The 19,542-nt window shown below is 49.0% G+C and overlaps 1 protein-coding gene across 1 annotated transcript in view; it reads left to right on the top strand.

Moving 5' to 3' along the window:
* LOC125445021 (1-acyl-sn-glycerol-3-phosphate acyltransferase alpha-like) overlaps positions 1-11,656 on the top strand; it is a 30,764-nt gene extending 19,108 nt beyond the window's left edge. The window contains exons 3-6 of the mRNA XM_048517832.1: positions 2,951-3,126; positions 5,575-5,670; positions 6,117-6,189; positions 10,873-11,656. Of these exons, the coding sequence (XP_048373789.1) occupies positions 2,951-3,126; positions 5,575-5,670; positions 6,117-6,189; positions 10,873-11,027 (500 nt within the window). The 3' untranslated portion in view covers positions 11,028-11,656. The remainder of the gene's footprint in view (positions 1-2,950; positions 3,127-5,574; positions 5,671-6,116; positions 6,190-10,872) is intronic.
* Positions 11,657-19,542: the final 7,886 nt, after the last annotated feature.

Genomic DNA, 19,542 nt, shown 5'->3' with positions numbered 1-19,542 from the left:
GCACGGAAGTAATCCTGGTTTCACATATAAACCTGTGCTATGCCAATGTTGCAGTGTAGGCTCAGATAGCCAGAGGAAAGGGTTCTCAAGGAAAAGCAGCAAGAAGGAGCTTGAGGGTTAAAACTAATATGGAGGTGGCTTGAAGCAGATTCCACTGGCGTTCTAGGGAGTACTGTGTCCCTTTAAAGGCTGATACTATAATGGGTGAAGCCTTTCAAGGCATAGGCATACATTCATCAAAGGGAGGAAAACTTTGGATTAAAGCACGAGAGTAGAGCTTAGAAGCAATGGAAAGATCCCCTTCATGAGGGGAAAACCTTAAGGGTCCCCTTTAAGGGGCAAGACACACAGAACATACATAAGCATATATCAAACAAGGCAATTCAATCACTATAAGCAGGGCTGAAAAGGAATTGGGGTTAGTCTTTCGTCCTAATCCTGTAGGAGGTGTTTCCAAGCTGGATCATTTTTATTGAACATACAATTGGAGACATATCTAAGAGGAAATAACATGAGCTTGAAACGTCCGGGCTTCTTGTCCTTCCTCTCCCCAGGGAGGAGGGGCCGACTGCTCTTCATCTTGCTGTGGAAGAAGAGGGAGGGAGGGGCCGCTGAGTTTCAAGTAAGCCTTTGTTCTCTGTAAGCATGGTTCCAACCGCTCAAACTGGACCTTAGAGGCAAGCACGTGTTGGATCTTTATGAAAATGGCTACACCTGGATTTCCAGCTTAACCTCTGGATCTCGCAGGGCGCTCCTTTGCGGCTATGATCCTGCTTTTCCTGAGGTACTGGCGATTTTGCTGCTACTGGGAGCTTTGAGCTTATAGGGCTTTGCACACGCTTTAGGAGGCTATGCGATCCGCTTGAACCTTGGCGGCTGGAGGGGCCAAGGGGCTTCTTCTTTATGAAGGATTCTAGGCTTAAGACGCCGGGCTAGCACTTTCCTCCGTGTCTCCTCACCCTGCAGATTTGTTACCAGGTGTTCTGAGAAGGGTCTAAAACGGCAGTCCTCTTGGTTAGTGAGATGGACTGGGCATAGTGCCAAAATGTTGGCATTTTCTTCCGTCAGCATTTCTTTGTGCTGCAAATCAGTGGTGCATTTTGCAGAGGTTTTGAAATGCGCGCCATTCTGTGGCACTGACGGAGGCATGGTGACTTCAGAGAGAGAAGGAACGAGCAGGGCGGGAAATAGAAACGCAGAGGGGGAGCAGGCAATGAGATTCAGATCAGCTGAGATTAGATTCAAGTGAAGGCACAGAGGCAGGAGGATCGAATGAAAGGCAGACATTGGGAGCAGATTGTTCTAGGGAGGGCTCACCATGAGCCGGAAGGAGGAGGGAGGAGGAGGAGGAGGAGGCGGGTCAGCCGCAGCAGAGTCAGCGTGGGAGTTTGAATGAGGCAAGGAAGCAAGAAACAGGAAGAGGACAGATCCGTTTAGTGGATAGAGAAAATTCGGATTGAAATTGTAGGTGAAGGATCAAAGGAGGGAGATCCATGGCAGAGAAACCATGGACCTGCAGGCTGATGGCAACATAACATTGCCTCCACGCCAGTAGCAGTGACATCGGGCGCCAGCGAGGCTCTGTGCAGTGCACCATTTTTTTCCCAGTCCTTTAAGATTCAATGTCCCCTCTCTGGAGTACCATGGACATTGCCTATCAATCTCCCAACCAATTCACGAGATCCCTTTCTTTACTGGAGACTCACGCCACAAGGCTTTCAGTTCGCCAACGCAGCTTGTCATAAGCCGTGTTTTTTTTTGCAAGCTCCTATACTTACCGGGTGGTTCGCCAGACGAGTGTCTCAGAACGCATGAACCAGGATGCTACCATCCAGCGGACGGTCAGTACCGGTGGACGGTCCGGCGGATCGCCCGATCCAGTGGACCGGTCGGTAACAGAGGCCCTTTCCCAGGCGACGGTAAGCTGGGCGGAGGTTGGAGATTCCCGGTTTTGGCACCAGCTTGAAGTCAAGGGGTCGCAAGGAAGAGGAAGGCAGACGAGATATCATCTGGTGGAGAGCCAGCAACAGGAAGCGCTGGATTCCGCGGATCCTAGCAACTCTCCCGTGTGCTCTAATCTCTGGCACCTTCTTTATTAGGGTTTACAATAGGGCAGTAAATGGGGGCTGCATTGGGAGGGAGAGCTGGAGAGCCGGGAGAGTATCATATGATACATGACATCATGGAGTTGCCTACGCAAGGGAGTGCGAAGTCCGTCTGGCTCTAATCCACTCCTGGGGCAAGAGCCCTTTGTCCCTTTGTCTGGGACATTTGGTGACCGAGTCAGGCATCTCATGACCTGTGACTCACGGGAAACGGGGGTGGGGAGCCAGGCGCTCAGAAGGCCGCAGCTGGCACCGGCATTCCAAAGCGCTCTATCTGCGGTTCTGCTGGGTCCAAGGTCTATCCCCCCCAGTTTCATTAAATTTAGGGCCGGTGCAGGGCGAACCTTATCTCCAGAGCGCCAGGTGGATCAGCCCCTGCCAGCATGGTCAATTGACCGTGCTGGCAGGGGCTGATGGGAATTGTAGTCCATAACATCTGGAGTGCCAAAGGTTTGCCACCACTGCCCTAGGGTGTCATGAGCACATCCCAGGGGTACCGTGACAATGCTACCAGCCCCCTTTCCTTTGCAGAATCACCCCCACAGTGCCTCGGCCTCAGGCCCTCCCTGTCCTCCCTGTCAGCCTATGACCTGAAAATCTCTGCGCTCACATCTTGGGGGTCGCAAGGCGGGGTGAGGGTTCTCACAGGCTTGTGGGCTGGGCCCTACGATCCACCGACCCTCTGGACCCCATTCTGGCATGCCGACTCGGCCCCTTCCAGCCTTCCAAGCGGTAGGCCTGTCAAGGGTACCACAATATCAAAAAGGTAGGGAAACACTGTACTAAGATGAGTTGTTGACCAAGGACTTTGTAAATTACAATGCGTGCCTTCCTTCCTTTCTCAGGGATGATGGAGATACTCCCGGATCGTTGCGTGCCAGTTGCCAAAAAAGAGCTGAGGCAGATGGGCCCGGTGGGCTATGCCTGCTGGCTAAGCGGCATGATTTTCATCGATCGCAGGAAGAAGGAGGAGGCCAGAGAGACCTTAAGGCAGGCTGCTCAGACCATGTTGCAGGAGAATGTGAGCACTGGGAACTGGGGGCTGAGAAGTTGGGGAGGGGTCAGAGAGGAAAACAAAGGAGCAGGAGTGGGGCTGCCAGATATCCATTGGCAACCCCTGGATGATTGTGAGCAGGCCAGGTTTGACATTGCAGAACACGGAGGCCCAATGGCCATTCGGGCATGCACTAATTACCCCACAGCTGTTTTCTTTACAGTGGGGGTTTCCCTCTTTTTTTGTCTGTTCAGGGATTTCCCTCCTGCAAAGTGTCCCTAGTTGAGCCAAGCTGCCATTTTGCCTGCCCGCCACTTCCTCGTTGTTTCCATATGGTGTCCATTTGGGAAGGTTTCCTGCTGCCTTTTTCAACTGTTGTTGCCAACTTTGGTCATGTGTTAATTTGCTAGACAATGTTAATTTCTTGTCAATTTTGATAGATCTTCTGCATGAAAAGAAAAAGGAAGGGAGGGAGGGAGGAAGGAGGGGAGGGAGGAAGGAGTGAGGGAGCGAAGGAGGGAAGGAAGGAAGGAAGGAAGGAAGGAAGGAAGGAAGGAAGGAAGGAAGGAAGGAAGGAAGGAAGGAAGGAAGGAAGGAAGGAAGGAAGGAAGGAAGGAAGGAAGGAAGGAAGGAAGGAAGGAAGGAAGCCTTCTGATCCTTTTGAAATGGTGGCCCGATCCATTCTTTCTTACTGTATGGATCCATTCTTTTCCCCATTGTGGAATCTTGCATGTAGCCCATCCTATAAATGTTAGGGTTTCCAGTTCACACCTGGCCACCAGCGGGGGATGGGGGGTAGGGTTGGCAGCATTAGTTTGGGAAACTCCTAGAGATTTGGGGAATGGAGGTTAGCAAGGACAGGGACTCAGTGGGGTACAATGCCATAGAGTCAGTGACGTAGGTACAGATTTTTTAAGGGGGTGAGACCACGCCCCCACCCACCCCTGGGTGTGTGGCTATGCCTCCCCAAGCCACGCCCACAGCCTCAGTGCTTATAAAAGCAGCTCTCCAAGGCAAGGGATGGCAGACTCCTGTGACACCCCCCCCCAAGCTGGGCTCCCAGCTGGAAGCCGGCAGTCCCTTCTCTCTCCCCTCCAGGCAGAGGGGTAGCTAGGGAAAATTGCGCACACCCCCACCCCCACCATGGGCGGCTGCTGTGATGCTGGAATCCACCCCAAACAGCATCACTTTCAATGGTGTTTAAATTAGGGAGCCCAGATTCTCCTTTTAAATCCATTTAAAGGGAGAATCTGGGGTCCCCAGTTAAAACAACATTGAAAGTGATGCTGTTTTGGAGTGGATTATCCCCCACCCTGAAACAGCATCACTTTCAATGTTTGAACTGGGGACCTCAGATTCTCCCTTTAAATCCATGCCGAAGGGGGTGGATTTAAAAAGAGAATCTGGGGAAATTTTGGGGGGGTGCCTGCTGTCAGGGGTACAATTGTTAAGTTAGCAGCACCAAACTTTCAGGGTATCTTTAGGAGACTCTCCTGATGATACCACCCAGGTTTGATGAAGTTTGGTTCAGGGGGTCCAAAGTTATGGACTCTCAAAGGTGTAGCCCCCATCTCCTATTAGCTCCCATTGGAAACAATGGGGGATGGAGGCACCTCCTTTGGGAGTCCGCAACTTTGGACCCCCTGAACCAACCTTCACCAAACCTGGGTGGTGCCAGCAGCAGACTATCCTGATGATACCACCTATGTTTAGTGAAGTTTGATTCAGGAGGTCCAAAGATATGGACCCTCAAAAGGGTAGCTCCATCTACTAACTATTAACTCCCATTGGAAACAATGGGGATGGGGCACCCCTTTTGGGGGTCCATAACTTTGGACCCCCTGAACGAAACTTCACCAAACTTGGCTGGTATTATCAGGAGTGTCACTTGACAATAGCCTGAAATTCTGGTGCCACTAGCTAAAAACCACGCCCCCTGCAGGCCAAAAACAAAAAAAACACTTTAAAAATTAAAAAACCACAAACGGGGGGACGGGGGGGGGGGCAGAGCTTTGGACATGCAATGTGGGGGTTGAACCCGAGAAACCCCCACCACCACCTACGTCCTTGCATAGAGTACACTCTCCAAAGCAGCCATTTCCTTCAGGGAACTGATCTCTGTACTCTGGAGATGAGCTGTAATTCCAGCCTCCACTTGGAGGCTGATATCTCTAACAAGAGTAAACTGCTGACATAAAAGCAGATTTTTCCAACAGTGCAAGCAGGTGCTTCCAGGGGCTGTTTGAGGTCAGAAAAATGGGGAGGGGGGAAGCTTTCGCCCTCTCTGCCCACGCACCTCAGTCCTATGTGGGCCTGGGGAATTGTGTCAATACAGAAGTCTCACTGCATATCTGGTTTGACAGGACCCGGGGCAGACCGGTAAAGAGTGTAACATTTAATTAGCTTCTGTACTGTACAGGTTTCCCCAAAAGTACATTTCAACCTCTTTTTTCCCCTCCCAATGCCTCTATCCAGATGAGGATCTGGGTTTACCCAGAAGGTACCAGGAACAAGGGAAAAACCCTGCTGCCCTTCAAACGGGGGGCATTTCATGTTGCTGTGCAGGCCCAGGTAAGCCTCTGAATTATGGATTTGGTTGTCTTTAAGGGACTAGGTTGAGAACTGGGGAGGGGGCAGCTCTGGACTGGGAAATACCTGAAGATTTTGAGGCCGGAGCCAGAGGAGGGCAGGGTTTGAAGAGGGGAGGGAGTTCAATGGGGCAGAATGCCATTCAGTCCGACTTCCAAAGTAGCCATTTTCTCATCTGCCATGCACCCAATGGAGACTGAAAGCAGCTTACATCATTCTCCTCTTCTCCGTTTTATCCTCACAATAACTCTGTGAGGTAGGGCAGACTGAGACAGTATGACTTGTCCAAGATCATGTGGGGATTCGAATCTGGGTCTCCCGGTGTAAGTCTGACACTTTTAGCTACATTGGTTCTTGCTCCTTTAGGGCTTCCTAAATCAGTGTGCTGTAACCCAAAGTCACTTACCTCCAATTCTCTTTTCACACAGGTCCCCATCATTCCCGTTGTGATCTCTTCATATCAGGACTTCTACAGCTCCAAGAAGAAGATGTTCACTGCAGGTGAGTGACAGGATATCAGGTGGTGCCTCCCAAATGCTAGCTGGAAATCAGATTAAGGAGTGATTTTGTTTCAGAATTGGGCTGCCACCCCTTCCATCATATTCTTTATAAAAACTATCCCATGAAAATAGCTCTCCAGCCTCCATTATGTCCATGCATCCATGACAGAGGTGGTATCCAATCAGATTAAAGTGCAATGATACCTTCCACTTCATGACTTTTCCCATTAAGGTTTCAATATATCGTGGGTTGGCATGAGAAATTAAATGGGATATTTGGGGGAGTGTTGTGGAAGCTACAGATGACATGTGAAGCCCGGTGGACAACATGGACTTATTCTGTGGTATGGAGGGAGGGCCAAAACATTTATGCGGATTTCCAGATCGCAGGGGTGTACACGATGTGGAAGAGATAACTGTACATATGTTGCCAGGGCAGTGCTGGAAAACTGACAACCAGTGTGAAGAGGACTGCTAACTCTTTCCTGTAAGCCAACTGAAGCCAACCCTGACGGGGAAATACAAACATTTGTCCATGTTAGGCCTAAAGGCTTCACTTGCTAAGCTTCTATCCATCAGTCATTTATGGAAAAAGAGAAAAAAGAAATCACCAAGGTCTCATTTGTGAGACCTTGAATCAGGGTCCCCAACCATCTTGAGCTTCTGGACACATTTGAAATTCTGATATGGCATGGTAGGTGCAGCAACAAAATGGCTGCCATGGGAGGACGAACCAACCACAAAATGATCGTCATAGTTTAATTTCAGGAACAGTGCTGTGGTGGCAGCTGGTGCCAAGAGGCAATGTTTAAAAAAATCTTCTCAGCCAATCAAATATCCAAGAGTCAATCAGAAACCTTGCTAGGCCAAAGACCTACCTGATCCCACCCAGGTCCTAAAAACACTTGAAAATAAGGAAAATAAATTAGTAATAATACAGTGGACTGTTTTGTCCAACACAAGACTATGCAAAATGTTGATCACTTGGTAAAGTGAGCAGCAGTGGCGTAGGAGGTTAAGAGCTCGTGTATCTAATCTGGAGGAACTGGGTTTGATTCCCAGCTCTGCTGCCTGAGCTGTGGAGGCTTATCTGCGGAATTCAGTCAAGTGGTCTCTAGTATTTTTTAACTGCCTGTAAATAGAAAACTAGATATTGGTGTTCTTGTCTAATCTTCTTAACTAGAGAATGCTAAATATACATGTCTTGGTGGTGGTGGGGAGGTGAGTGCCAGTGTGGAGTAGTGGTTAAAGTGCTGGACTTGCATCCGGAAAATCCCAGTTCGAATCCCCACTCTGCCATGAAAATTTGCTGGGTGACTTTGGGCCAGTCACACACTCTTAGCCTCGACCCTGGCAAATATTTGGATGGGAGACCTTCAGAGAACCCCAGGGTATGGAGGCAGCCGATGCCAAACCACCGCTGAACGCCACTTGTCTTAAAAACTCAACAGGGCCACCATAATCAGATATGACTGAATGTAATGAACAGACGGAGTCCAAGCAAAGTAACTACAAACAGTTCTTTATTCCGTAGACACGGCAGGAGAACTCTGGGCTGCCAGCATTCAATCAGTAGTTTAAAACCAGACCACTTCCCCCACCCGAACTTAGATATCATAAACAAAGAGAATTCACACAGAAAGAAGCACAGTACAGTTATGCACACAGGCAAGCATATCTCGGCCCGGCTCGCACGCCAGGCACACCGCCAACAGAATAGTTGGTGCACAAAGATTGGGTGGGAACCAAGGTCAAAACACCCAGCACCTGACACTTAATGACAAAAAGGACGGGGGATTATTTTCTGTTGTCTGGTGGCACATTCAAATATGTGTTTTTTCCACATCTGTGGTTCACCAGATGGTGCCTGTCTAGATGGCTATGCGCACATTTTGCTGTGGCCCATGTGGAGAAATGGCTCCCCTCTCCCTCTTCTTTTTCTTTCCTCCCTTCCTCCCATCATAGACTTGGGGGACTTGGAAATTCCAGAGAAACATCAGGAAATGCTACCTGACCTAGGGGGAAATGATATCTTGACCCAGCCTGACCTGGTCAAAGGAGGGTGGGGTCTGGGATCTGATAAATTGCTGGGAGTGAAGGGGCAGAGACCTCTTTTCTCTTTCCTCAAACTGGAGGGCAGACCTCATGCCTAAGCTGTGGACCATGTGCTCCATCAGGTAATGTGAGCTCTGGGAGAACTGCAACTGTTTAAGCTTTAAGGACCTACCCTGCTTTCCACCATCTACTAGCTAGGGTATGTATAAGTGGTAGGGGAAGGGGATTTGCGTTTTATCACCTTTGCTTTGTGAACCCTTGCTCCATCTCGTGCTGTGATAAAACATACTGGTAATTATTTTCTTTTTAATAAACACTTTTTAAATCTTATATGTGGAGGGCAGTTCTCTGTACCATGTATGTCCTGGACACACTATTTAAACAGGCGGTAAAGGAAGGCTGAGCAGCTTTTCCTCCAGGACCTCAAATCTACCCTTTGGAACCCAGGAGAGGGGAACCAAGGGGGAAACTGAGGCAGAGGCCTCACGCAGTTGGAAAAGAAGCTGGGAAATCCTGATCTTCCCCAGCGGGCAGTCCTCAAATGATCAGGTGGGGGCAGCATACCCAGAGAGAAAGCTAGCCCTCCCCAGGAAAAGCTGGTAACTCCTGGGGGTATGCAGAGTGCGGGATAGGGCCTGCCAAGCAAAGCCAGCCTGTTTCGCCACAGCCCTTATGAAGAAGGGCTGGGTTAGTAAACAAAGTGTTATCTCTTGGATCAGGTCCAAGAAAGTCTTTCTTTAACATCCCCTCCAGCAATTTCCATACTTCATTTAAAGTTTGAGGTAACCGAAAATGTATACTGTGGGTTTTTAATGATCATGGGTAACATCTGCCAGAACAGGAAATTCTTGAACCTATTAAGGACAGCTCCTGTCTATGTGCAGCGCTTCTATTGTGGTTGGGGTTGCTTGGTTGTGTCAGGTAGTGCGTTTGATATCAACGGGGCTCTAGTTCTGCAATGATAATGTGCTCCCCTGAATGGTGGCTTCCTGCCACCTTTGTACTTTGTCACCTGTAGTATTGTCAGGAGGCCTGTTATTATGGGGATTTTGCTATTGCTGCTTTCTGTATGCTGGGAGTGAGGGGTGGAATGGGTTAATTGCATTTCTAACTGACTTTCAACTGTCTGCTGAATGATGTTATATTGTACCAGGTGCTGCTCAAGGTCAGTGCCTGGCCATCTCTACTGTTATCTCTTTCACAGTTCCTCTTGGGGGGTGCAAGCTACTTTAACTACTGGGTTTTGCGTGGGCAAACCTCAGTTCTGGCATGACCAGAGAATATCCTCAGTACTCAATAAACTGCTGTTCTTATACATAAGTTTGTTTCAGTTTTTGGGATTCTGACAAGTATGTAGATTGAGCCCAAGCGCCAGTGGGACTGGTAGTCCTTCCTGTCAGCTTGAGAATGATTGATCACCTCATTCTTGTTTTGTAATGCTTTGCTTTGACGTTTCTGGGGATAGAAGGAAGGGGGGCCCTTTGAGGCATTGAAAGGGGGTGCTAGAAGAGCCAGTGTTTAGAACTGGCTTCTTCTAGGGCTACACCACTGTCTGACAATAAAAAAATTCTGATTGTAATCACTGAGTCTAGTATTGGTCCAAATCCGGAGCTTGACAGGTTGCTCCTGGCCACTGGCAAGGGTAGGGTTGCCAGTTCCTGGTTGGGAAACTCCTGGAGATTTGGGGATAGAATATGGGAATAATGCCATAGAGTCCACGCTTCAAAGCATTCAATGTCTCCAGATCTTAATAGTCTGGAGATGACCTTTTTGTTTTATTGGTCCTAAGACCAACTGAGAACCAGCATGGTGTGAGTGGTTAAGAGCAGTGGACTCTAATCTGGTGAACTGGATTTGTTTCCCCAGTCCTACACATGAAGGCTGCTGGGTGACCTTGGGTCTGAGGGGGATGCTATCTAGGGGATTGCTATACATTCCCAGACCCATACAAATTGCTGCTGCTTGAAAGATAAATGTAACCAGCCTGCTATATGTATCCACTGCCATCTGTGCATTCTTTCCTTGATCTCTACTTTATGGCTTCATATGCTTTGTAGACAGCTAGGCTTCCCCTGGTACTCATATCCCATTGGAACTGTGTTACATTCCTCGTGGGGCAGGAAGTCAGGTGGCTTTCTCTTGTTATTTGCCACTGACCTTGAGACACCTCAGCTCCAAAGACTGTTTTTTACAAACTCTTAGGAAAACGAGAGGAGGGTTCTCTATGGGAGATAAAGGGGGCTGTGAGTGCCAGCTTCATCAGAACTGGCTTTGCCAAGTGTGGTCCTTCGATGACTATTCAATAAATGCTACTGATCAATACTTCAGAGACCCTTTATTGGCTTAAGGTAATGAGACCTAACATTGTAGGCCCAGCTCTCAGAACTCTCTCAGACACACTTACCTCATAAGGTGTCATTGTGGGGAGGGGAAGGGAATGAGTTTGTAAGCCACTTTGAGATTCCTTAAGGCAGAGACAAGTGGGGTATAAACCCAATCATTCTTTTTCTTCTAATTCCTGGGGATCCCCAGGTCCCACCTGGAGGCTGTCAGCCTTAGTTGTGGTAGACTTGATCAGTTCAAAGATCTGTACTTTCAACTGCATCCTCTTTTTCTTTTTCCTCAACAGGGAAACTTAAAATCCGGATTTTGCCCAAGGTAGAAACAGAAGACCTCGGTCCAGAGGACATTCCGGCACTTATTGACAATATTCGTGAAAGAATGCAGGAGACTTATAATGAAATCTGTGAGGAAATGAGAGGAGGAAAAGAAGCTGGAAAGTGAGTGTCCCCTCCTATCCCAATCCAGAGATGAAGCCTGGTAAAGACATTGGACAAGGACTTTGGGAAGACTGGGCAGGTCTGTTTTGGCCAAGACAATTGGGTCCATCTGGACTTCCGTTCTTCACGAGATCACCAATCCATGGTCTACTCCATCATGTTTCTACAATCCAAGCTTTTTGCTACCACATATTTTATTTATGCCTCAGATCCACAAAAGGAATGAAGACAAAATGTCTTTGAATTCTGGAGCAAAGCAAGCTTCAAATCTGTGTTAAGTGTCCAACCCACTAAAAATGGCTGTGTAATCCTAAACAGTATGAGACCAAGAAAAGATCTAGTTAGTACTGTAAGGTAGGTTAATCTAAGAATGGATGTGGGAACTTCATGGTCACACAAGAGTTTGAAATGTTACCTTTTCTCTATGTTAGAGGACTGTTGATGTGTATGTGGAGTCCCACAGCCCTCTGCTCTGCTGTGGAAAATCTCTGTGCAATCCTAAAACTTGCAAGTAATTATATACCAGATAGATACAGATAATCTTTAATGGCATAGTACAAATATTTAAAATAAAAGACAAAAATTAAAAGACAAAGTACAAAGCAAAATTAAGATCGTTTATGACCGTGAATAAAAACCTGGCCGTTTGCTCTAGAGCATCCTTGGATTTGTTGTTTAACAGATAAACTGTCTTCTGCTGGGCTGTCCAGCACTCTAAGCCCATCAATAAGGTTGAGAGGAACTTTGTTCTGGCCCGGTTATGAAGGGGGCAGTAATACAGAACATGGTGCACAGTTTCTAATGTGCAGATGCAAAAACGCTCACTATGGAGTGTTTTGGAGGCTCTTCGATCCCTCAAAGCAGAAGGAAGCACATAGCATCTGGCAGAAGTGATGGCATGTCGGTGCTCTAGATCAGAAAGAGAGAACAAATATCTGGCCATGCCTAGGTGGCCATATTGGATGCCAAGGGAGAGGGGAAAGCAGAACTTTTTTGCATGAGCCATCAGTTCCTGATGTTCGAATTCAAAAAGCCTAGATTTTATAATGGAGAACATTGTAAAGGTTTCAGTGGTGTTGATGGTAAAGTAACCTTGAGTGCATTCCACAGCCCGGGCGATGGGCCAGTTTCATCGGCGGAGACTTTATCTTTGCGCGGGAGATGAGGACTCCGTTCCCATGGGAAGCAGGAAGGGGGATGGGGTGAATAGAGTTATAACCTGTGCTTCTGGCGGGAAGTGTCATTCCTGCCACTGCGTGTACTTGAGCTTTCTAAGATGTCTGAATAAACGGTCTTTTTCACCAAAGAGCCTTTTATTTCTGCTTCTATGGAATTCCTTACATTGTGGCAGGAATCCTTAATCCATCTATTTTACTAGTGCAGTGGACCTCTAGTGTCTCGGTTACGGGAGAGGTTGAATGTTACTGGGCGTGGAAGGTGCGCGTAGCTCCCCAAAGCAGGGCTCCGACCTTCCCTTCTGGATCTGGGGAGACCGGCAGGTGAACAGGCCTCGCTGGGGGCTCTTCCGCCCCTCGTATCAGCACGAAGTCTTCCTTTACTCCGCTGGAACGAGGGACGGACGACCACCATGGGGACTTACATGAGTCGCTTGGGGTGCTGTCTATGGATCGAAAGAAGCCTGTGGATCGGATCTCTACCCGCTGCGTGGGATTACAAACCGTCAGATGCAACCTGTCATGGAGGGAGAGACGGGCCTGACCACCTTTCATGCGCAAACCCAGGAATCCATTGAACGGTTCCTGGACTCGTATTTTGGTGATGTTCTAAAGAACCACCACCGTGGGTATCAGCATCTGGGGCCCGTCCGTAGGGATCAATTCGGGACTAAACCTGGGATTGGGAGGGTATCCGTACTGCCTTCCAATCGGACCCCTGATCCCTGGCCAGCTTAATCGCACCTGAGAAAGTTCTCGGGAGCCACCGGTTGGCTACGGTAGTTCCGATGTTCGGCCTTCCAGACGTAATCGAAGAGTCCGAAGAAAGCCTGCATTCCTGTGCCGATCTTCGTTCCCTCTCCCATCGAGAGGACTGGGATGAGGAAGTGGGGCTTACCGCGAAGATGCCCAAGCAGCATGGAACCGCGGAACGCCAGTCTATGGGAGGAGGAACGGGCACAGTTGCAGCAAGAGCTGGAAAACCTGCAGAGGGACCGAACCAGCAACGCAAAGAAGTCCAACTTCCGAAGTTGGACCGCAGCTAAAGATGCGCTCCGAATCGGCAATATGAATCAGAATTCGTCAGTCCATGATAAAGTCCTGGAGCACTCCAGACTGGGATTTATTAACGGTAACGCCGAAGTCGCTTCAGGCCCTGCGCACACAAAGTGAGCTCACCGGCAGCTTTTAAACGGGACTAACTGGCTAAATTGGAACGAGAAAAAGTTGCTCTGCATGCTAATTCAGGATGCATTGACCTCCGCTAAGGAGAGGGAGTTGGCTGGGCGCTTTGGAGAGGGAGCTAAGGAGGCAGCAGACCAGGAAGCCCCAAGTTGGAGCGCCTATGCTGTTACTGATAATGCCGGGCGCCATAGGGGGGCCAATGCGTACTCTGGGTCCTGCCACCCAAACGCCAGCGCAACCGCCAGCGCCCCCGATTCCGGCCGCACATACAACAGCTGCCTGCCCAACTCTGTTTCCTCAACTCAGCAACCGCCGCTTCAGCAGGGCGCTTAAGAGCCGCGGAACGGGGTTACCATAGGCCCCCCCTCGATACCAGCCCTCGCTTTTGATGGGACCGCTTCCAAACTTCCCTACTTCATTTTGCGCAACTCAATGCCCACTTCAAGACTCATGATGATTTATACCGGTCTGAGCGCCGAAAAAAATACCGGGACATCGGGCTCAGTCCTGGATGGGGCAGGCAAGCCGACTTGGTTCGCGGACTCTTTTGGATTTGCAAGATGAAGACTCTCGCACGGTGCCCGCATTCCTCCAAGCCTTAAGAGCTGCGCATCTAAGCATCCAGGCGCCGTGAATGAAGCTATCCGCAAGACCATCAAAATCTATCCAGCTAAGGCAACCGCCCGCTTGCAGAATTCTGTTCGCGTGAATTTCAGGCGGGCGGCTGCTCGACTTCCTCCTGAGTACCTGAACGCGATGAAATGCGCGTAATACTTCTCGGATGCTGTGGACGGCAAGCTGCGCGGAAACGGTGTTTTTAATTCGGGTTCCTCGCTGTAGACTATTGCAGATTGGATCCAGTTGGGATTCCAGGTATGCGTCTCGTTTGGAATACGCCAGTGCCGGAGGTCGCCTACGCCCAAAACCCGCCCACTGCGCCCCACCAAGCTGCTTTTCCAGCTTCAGCCTCTACCGAAACCACCTCTGAACGCCGTCAATACCGACTGGGATTGTGTCTTTACCGCGCGAGGGCCAGGTCATCTGAAGTCAGCCAACTGTCCCAAGAAACAAAACCAACCGCTTCCAGCTTAATGCCGCGACTCCATCTTCGCCAAGCCACCCTCATCAGCAGATCGGGGTCAGCTTCCGACGGGCTCGCCTAAAAGCCGTCATCGGCGACCCTGAGTGGAGGGGGGAAGCAGCTGTTTGCCTTTCTTCAGCCCCTCTCATGGACATGGGCCCCACTCCTGACGTCGGTGAGGGAAGGCAGCGCCCCATTACCGTCCAAGCCGCTTCTGGCCAACCCCTCGCCAAACACATTCTCGCATTATAGCCTTCGGCTCCTTGTGGATTCTGGCTGCTCCCATTGCTTAATGCGGCCCCAGGTGGCAGAGGAGCTAGTGTCTGGACCAAATTCCCCTGGCTAAGCCTTGCACCATACTCGAGCCAATTCAAATGGGATCGGCAGCCCCTCGGGAACTGCAGGTGGTAAGGACCGGCCCAGTTCAAAACACAGCCGGCTCCTCCGCTAATCATTGGGAGAAAATTAGTTTTATTTGGCGCCAGTGGCCAAACACTCCATAGTTTTGGGCATGCCATGGTTATTGTTACATGAACCAAAGTTCATTTTGGAAAGAACGATCTTGTGTAATTCACTCGACCTCCCTGCGGTGAACACATGAATTGGGGGGAAAGCCCAACTTCTCCTGACACACCCCCTCCCTGGCTTCTTTTCAGCTTTATTGTTCCCGATTCTATTGGCATCCCACCTGCTTGGATCATGCATCTGTTTGCCAGAAGTTTTTTCAGGAGTTAAGAATGCCATCAGTTGCCACCCCACAGAGACACTGACTGCAAAATCGTTATACAAACCAGGGCGCAACTTCGCCCAAAGGTAGAATCTACCGCATGAGTCCCGAATGAGGAGAAGGAACCGCGGCCTTTCTTGGACAAGAACCTCGCCGCTGGTTCATATCGGGCGGGCTACCAAACACAATAACACGCCGCTCTCCGCTTTTCGTTTGTAAAAAAGAAAGATGGGTCAGCACGGCTTTGCAAACCGGATATTCTCATCTAGGTCTCAATGCGGTCTCCTGTCCAATAAATATCCTTTGCCTTTGATCAAGGACCTTTAGATGCATCCTCAGCAAAGGGCGCATTATTTTTACCAAATTGGACTTGAGAGAAGCTTTACTACAGGGTCAGAATTGCTGAAGGCTATGAACACTTTGACCAAGCATGAACACCAAAGTTTGGACAGTTTGAATACTCTTGATAATGCCATTCGTTGGTAAGTGGGGCCCCGGGCTTTGCTGGCGGTCTCTATCAACGAAGTTCTCTCATGATTTATTGTACAAGTGGGGAGTTGTGGTATACTTAGGATGACGCTTTTAATTTCTACTTCACAAACCATAGGAAGAGCATGAAACATTGGTTCGGAGGTATTTGGAAACGCTTTGCTCGACAACTCTCTTTGCCAAACTTCTCCAACATGCTGTTTTCACCAGACCTCCTGCTGGACTTATTTGGGTTACATCGATCTCAGCCTCGAAAGGGCTTTGAAAATGGATCCATGCTAAAATTGACGCAGTCCTCCAATGGCCTGCCCCCACCAACCGCAAAGAACTCCAATCTTTTCTCTTGGTTTTGCTAATTTCTCATCGTGGACTTTATGGCACCCCAATTCGCTGAACTGACTCTCCTCTCACAGACCTCTTACGCATTCAAAGCTGTAAAGATCCACTGTCCCGCCAAGCCCGGGGCCCCTTTCTCCTGGTCTCGAAGAAAGTGTCAAACAGCCTTTCAACTCTTTTAAAAAGTCTCGGCTTTTACCCAATCGAACCTTATCCTAAAAGCACCCCTGGACCCAGATCTCCCCGGGCTTTGGTGGTTCACGTGGATGCCCTCGACAAAGCACTTGGGGCAGCCCTGTTGCAGAAAAATAAATGGATGGTAGGCTGGTTCCGTAGCTTATTTGTCTAAGAAATTCTCTGGTGCTGAACTCAACTGGACTGTAGGGGATAAAGAGATCATGCCATCATCAAAGTAAAGCACTCTCCACCTCTGGCCATTACCACTGGAGGGGGGCTAAACACCCCTTTCAGGTTTGGTCGGATCACAAAACCTGGCAGCTCTTTCCACCCCCCCTCAAGATGTCCGCAAAACAACTCAAGTAATAGTCGATTTCTTTCAAGCTCTTTTACAGTCCATTTTTTCCCCGGAAACCAATAAATCTGGCTGACGCGCCGCGCTTCTCAATTCGGGGAGGGGGGTGAAGTTGCCTTTACGAGACATTCCACGCACTGTTCTCTCCCTCCCAGTTGTTGGGCTGGCTGTCACCCGATCTCAAACGCCCACCTCCTCCACCCCCCATTCCTAGTTCCTCGCTCTCCTTTCCCGCGGAACTCGAGGAGGCGGGCTGCACGAGCCTCCAGCAGAAGAAAGTGACTCCCAATTGCGCTTTGGAGAATGGGAGTTTGGCGGAGGGGGGAATGTTGGGTACGCGGCTCCTCCCAAGTAAGCAGGTTCTGGAAAGCTCTGCCACGCATGCCCGGCCGGGCTGGACATTTTGGCTTTCTGAAAACTCTGCATTTGGCCCGGCCGGAAGTCTCTTGTGGCGCCGCAATGCGCAAGGACATTGGAGGCATGATATCAAGGTCAGTTGCTCGGTTTGTGCAGAAGCCAAAACCATCCCGGAAAGCCCCATGGGCTGTTGCAACCTCTCCCGGTGGCCTCCCGCCTTTGGGAAAAGTCATTTCCATGGATTTTATTACTCCGACTGTTGCACCGGTAAAGTCACATGGCAACACGGTTTTCGTGGGTGGTGGTAGACTTATTTTCAAAACAAAGCCTCATTTTATTCCATGTGCTTCCCATCCCTCCGCTCCTAAGTTGGTAATGGCTGTTCATTCAACATGTTTACCGTCGCCTCCATTCCTCACTCGTTATAGGTGGTCTCCCACCGGCCGGCCCCCCCAATTCATTTCAAAGTTCTGGAAGCATGCTTTTTGGGGTTGTTGGGGTCAGCCTCGGGCAGTTCGCCGCTTCCCTACCACGCTCAAAGTGACGGTGAGGACGGAGAGAACGAACAGAACCTCTAGAGCAGTATTTACGCTTGTTACACCAACTACCACCAAGCATCAATTGGTGAAAGCGAAGCTTATTCCGTTTGCGGAGTACGCCTATAACAATGCGGGTTCATAGCAGTACAAAGAAAACCCCTTGAAATTGTGTCTGGTCGCTCCTTCCTCGCCGCTGGCCACACAACTCACCTCGCTGACAGCTTTGGACCCTCCAGAGTTTCAACAATGGATTTCGGCCCCATTTTAGGGGTGGAAAACAGTCCAGACCGCCCTACAACAGGCTAAGGACTCCCCAAAGCTGCAAGTGCCGGGATAAACACCGCCGGATTTCCCTCTGCGTGTGGGCGCTTGGGTGTATTCAATGTCACCAAAAATCTCAGAGACGCATAAATTCTTTTCCAAACTTGGCAAAAGCATTCGTGGGACCTTTTCAGATTACTTGAAGTGATTAATGATGTCACTGCCCCGATTGGATTTGCCTAACTCTCTTTAGTAACATTCATCCTGTCTTCCATTCCAGCTTCGCTCAAGGAGGCTCCCTCGGCCTCGGCTGCCATGGTAACGACTCCGCCGAGAGGCCCCCCCCACCGACTATTATTGATGGCCACAAGCACTACGAAATTGACGCTATCCTGGACTCTCGCTTTAATCGCAAACGCTTGCAATATTTAGTCTCTTGGGTGGGATATTCCTCTGGGTATAATCAATGGGTTTATTCCGAAAATATTGACGCCCCCACCCTTATTTCTGCTTTCCACCGCGCCTTTCCGCATAAACCTGGGGGGGAGGGGTCTTCTTTAAGGGAGGCATTAGGAGGGAGCACGGCTATAACATCAGGAGGCAGGCCCAAGACATGGAGCTTCACTTCTATGTGGGCCCACCATTCAGTATCATGCAGAAAAGTTAAAGCCTGGCCAGTGTGGCTCATGTCCTCATGCCTGACGCAAAGCTGAATCCAGTGCTTGAATGTTATCCACCAAGCCCTGGTCTCCAGAAGATGTTGTCCTGCTTCTAGGCATGTTAGCATAAGGAACAGAGTGTGTCGCTCCAAATATTTTATATAAAAAGGTGGACTGGATCTGCTCGATATTTCTATTCCAGGATTGGATCCATAAAGAAACACCATATAAAAGTTACGGGGAGACTTTTGAATGAAATGCTTTAAGGGCCGCAGTAAAAAATTGGTGACCTTTTCTGTAAAAGAAATGCAAGATAGTGTTGGTTGTATTTTTACTGGTGGCAACTATTCTGTTCCTGTTTGAGGACCAGCCTACTCTATAATGGAAATTTAAGCCCAGGTATTTAAAGATTTTAACCTGCTCAAGTGCTTCCCCATTCAGCGTTCAGATAGAAGGGCACCACGAGCCTGCAAAAACCATGATTTTGAATTTGGCATAATTAATTTCAAGGTTGTTATTACAGTATTCAGCACACCTGGTTAATAGTCGCTTTAACTGCACTTTGGTCCATGATAACAAAATGGCATCATCTGCATAAAGCAGCAGAGATATCCTTGATTTACCAAGATAAGGGCTGTGCATATCATACCCTCTCAAAGAGGGCGCTAAGTCATTTAAAGAGGTTGAATTGAGTTGGTGTGGGAACACAGCCTTATTAGATGTGATTTTAGGGGTCAGAATGCCTTCCGGGTTGCACTTTATTTGGCACGTTGTATTAGATTGAAATGCATTGATTAAAGAGAGAAGTCTCTTCTGTACACCTAAGCACCTAAGCTTCCTCCACAAAAGGTTTCTTCGCACAGAGTCAAAAGCAGCTCTGAGATCAAGAAAAGCTGCAAGCAGCTTGGACTTATTTACCCTGGTATACTTGGAAATCAGAGTGTTCAGGAAATTATACACCAACAGAAGTGTGCTCAAATAGAAAATGTAACCTGTTGCATTCTGCGCACAACTTGTTTGCTGAGAGCTGCGAAACTGATAAAAGAAGCTAGAAGGTAGCTGCCCCGTGTTGTTTCAAGATGCTACTGGTTTGTGGATGTTGGGATCAGATCTGTGTGATTTTATTAAAATGATTTGTTTCAAGCTTTTTTGGAGGGCTTTTGTACACCAAATATGAT

Source organism: Sphaerodactylus townsendi, linkage group LG15 (assembly GCF_021028975.2).
Source record: "Sphaerodactylus townsendi isolate TG3544 linkage group LG15, MPM_Stown_v2.3, whole genome shotgun sequence".
NCBI classification, from domain to species: Eukaryota; Metazoa; Chordata; class Lepidosauria; order Squamata; family Sphaerodactylidae; genus Sphaerodactylus; species Sphaerodactylus townsendi.
The sequence above is the reverse complement of the archived record's forward strand: the minus strand, read 5'-3'. Positions and strand labels throughout refer to the sequence as shown.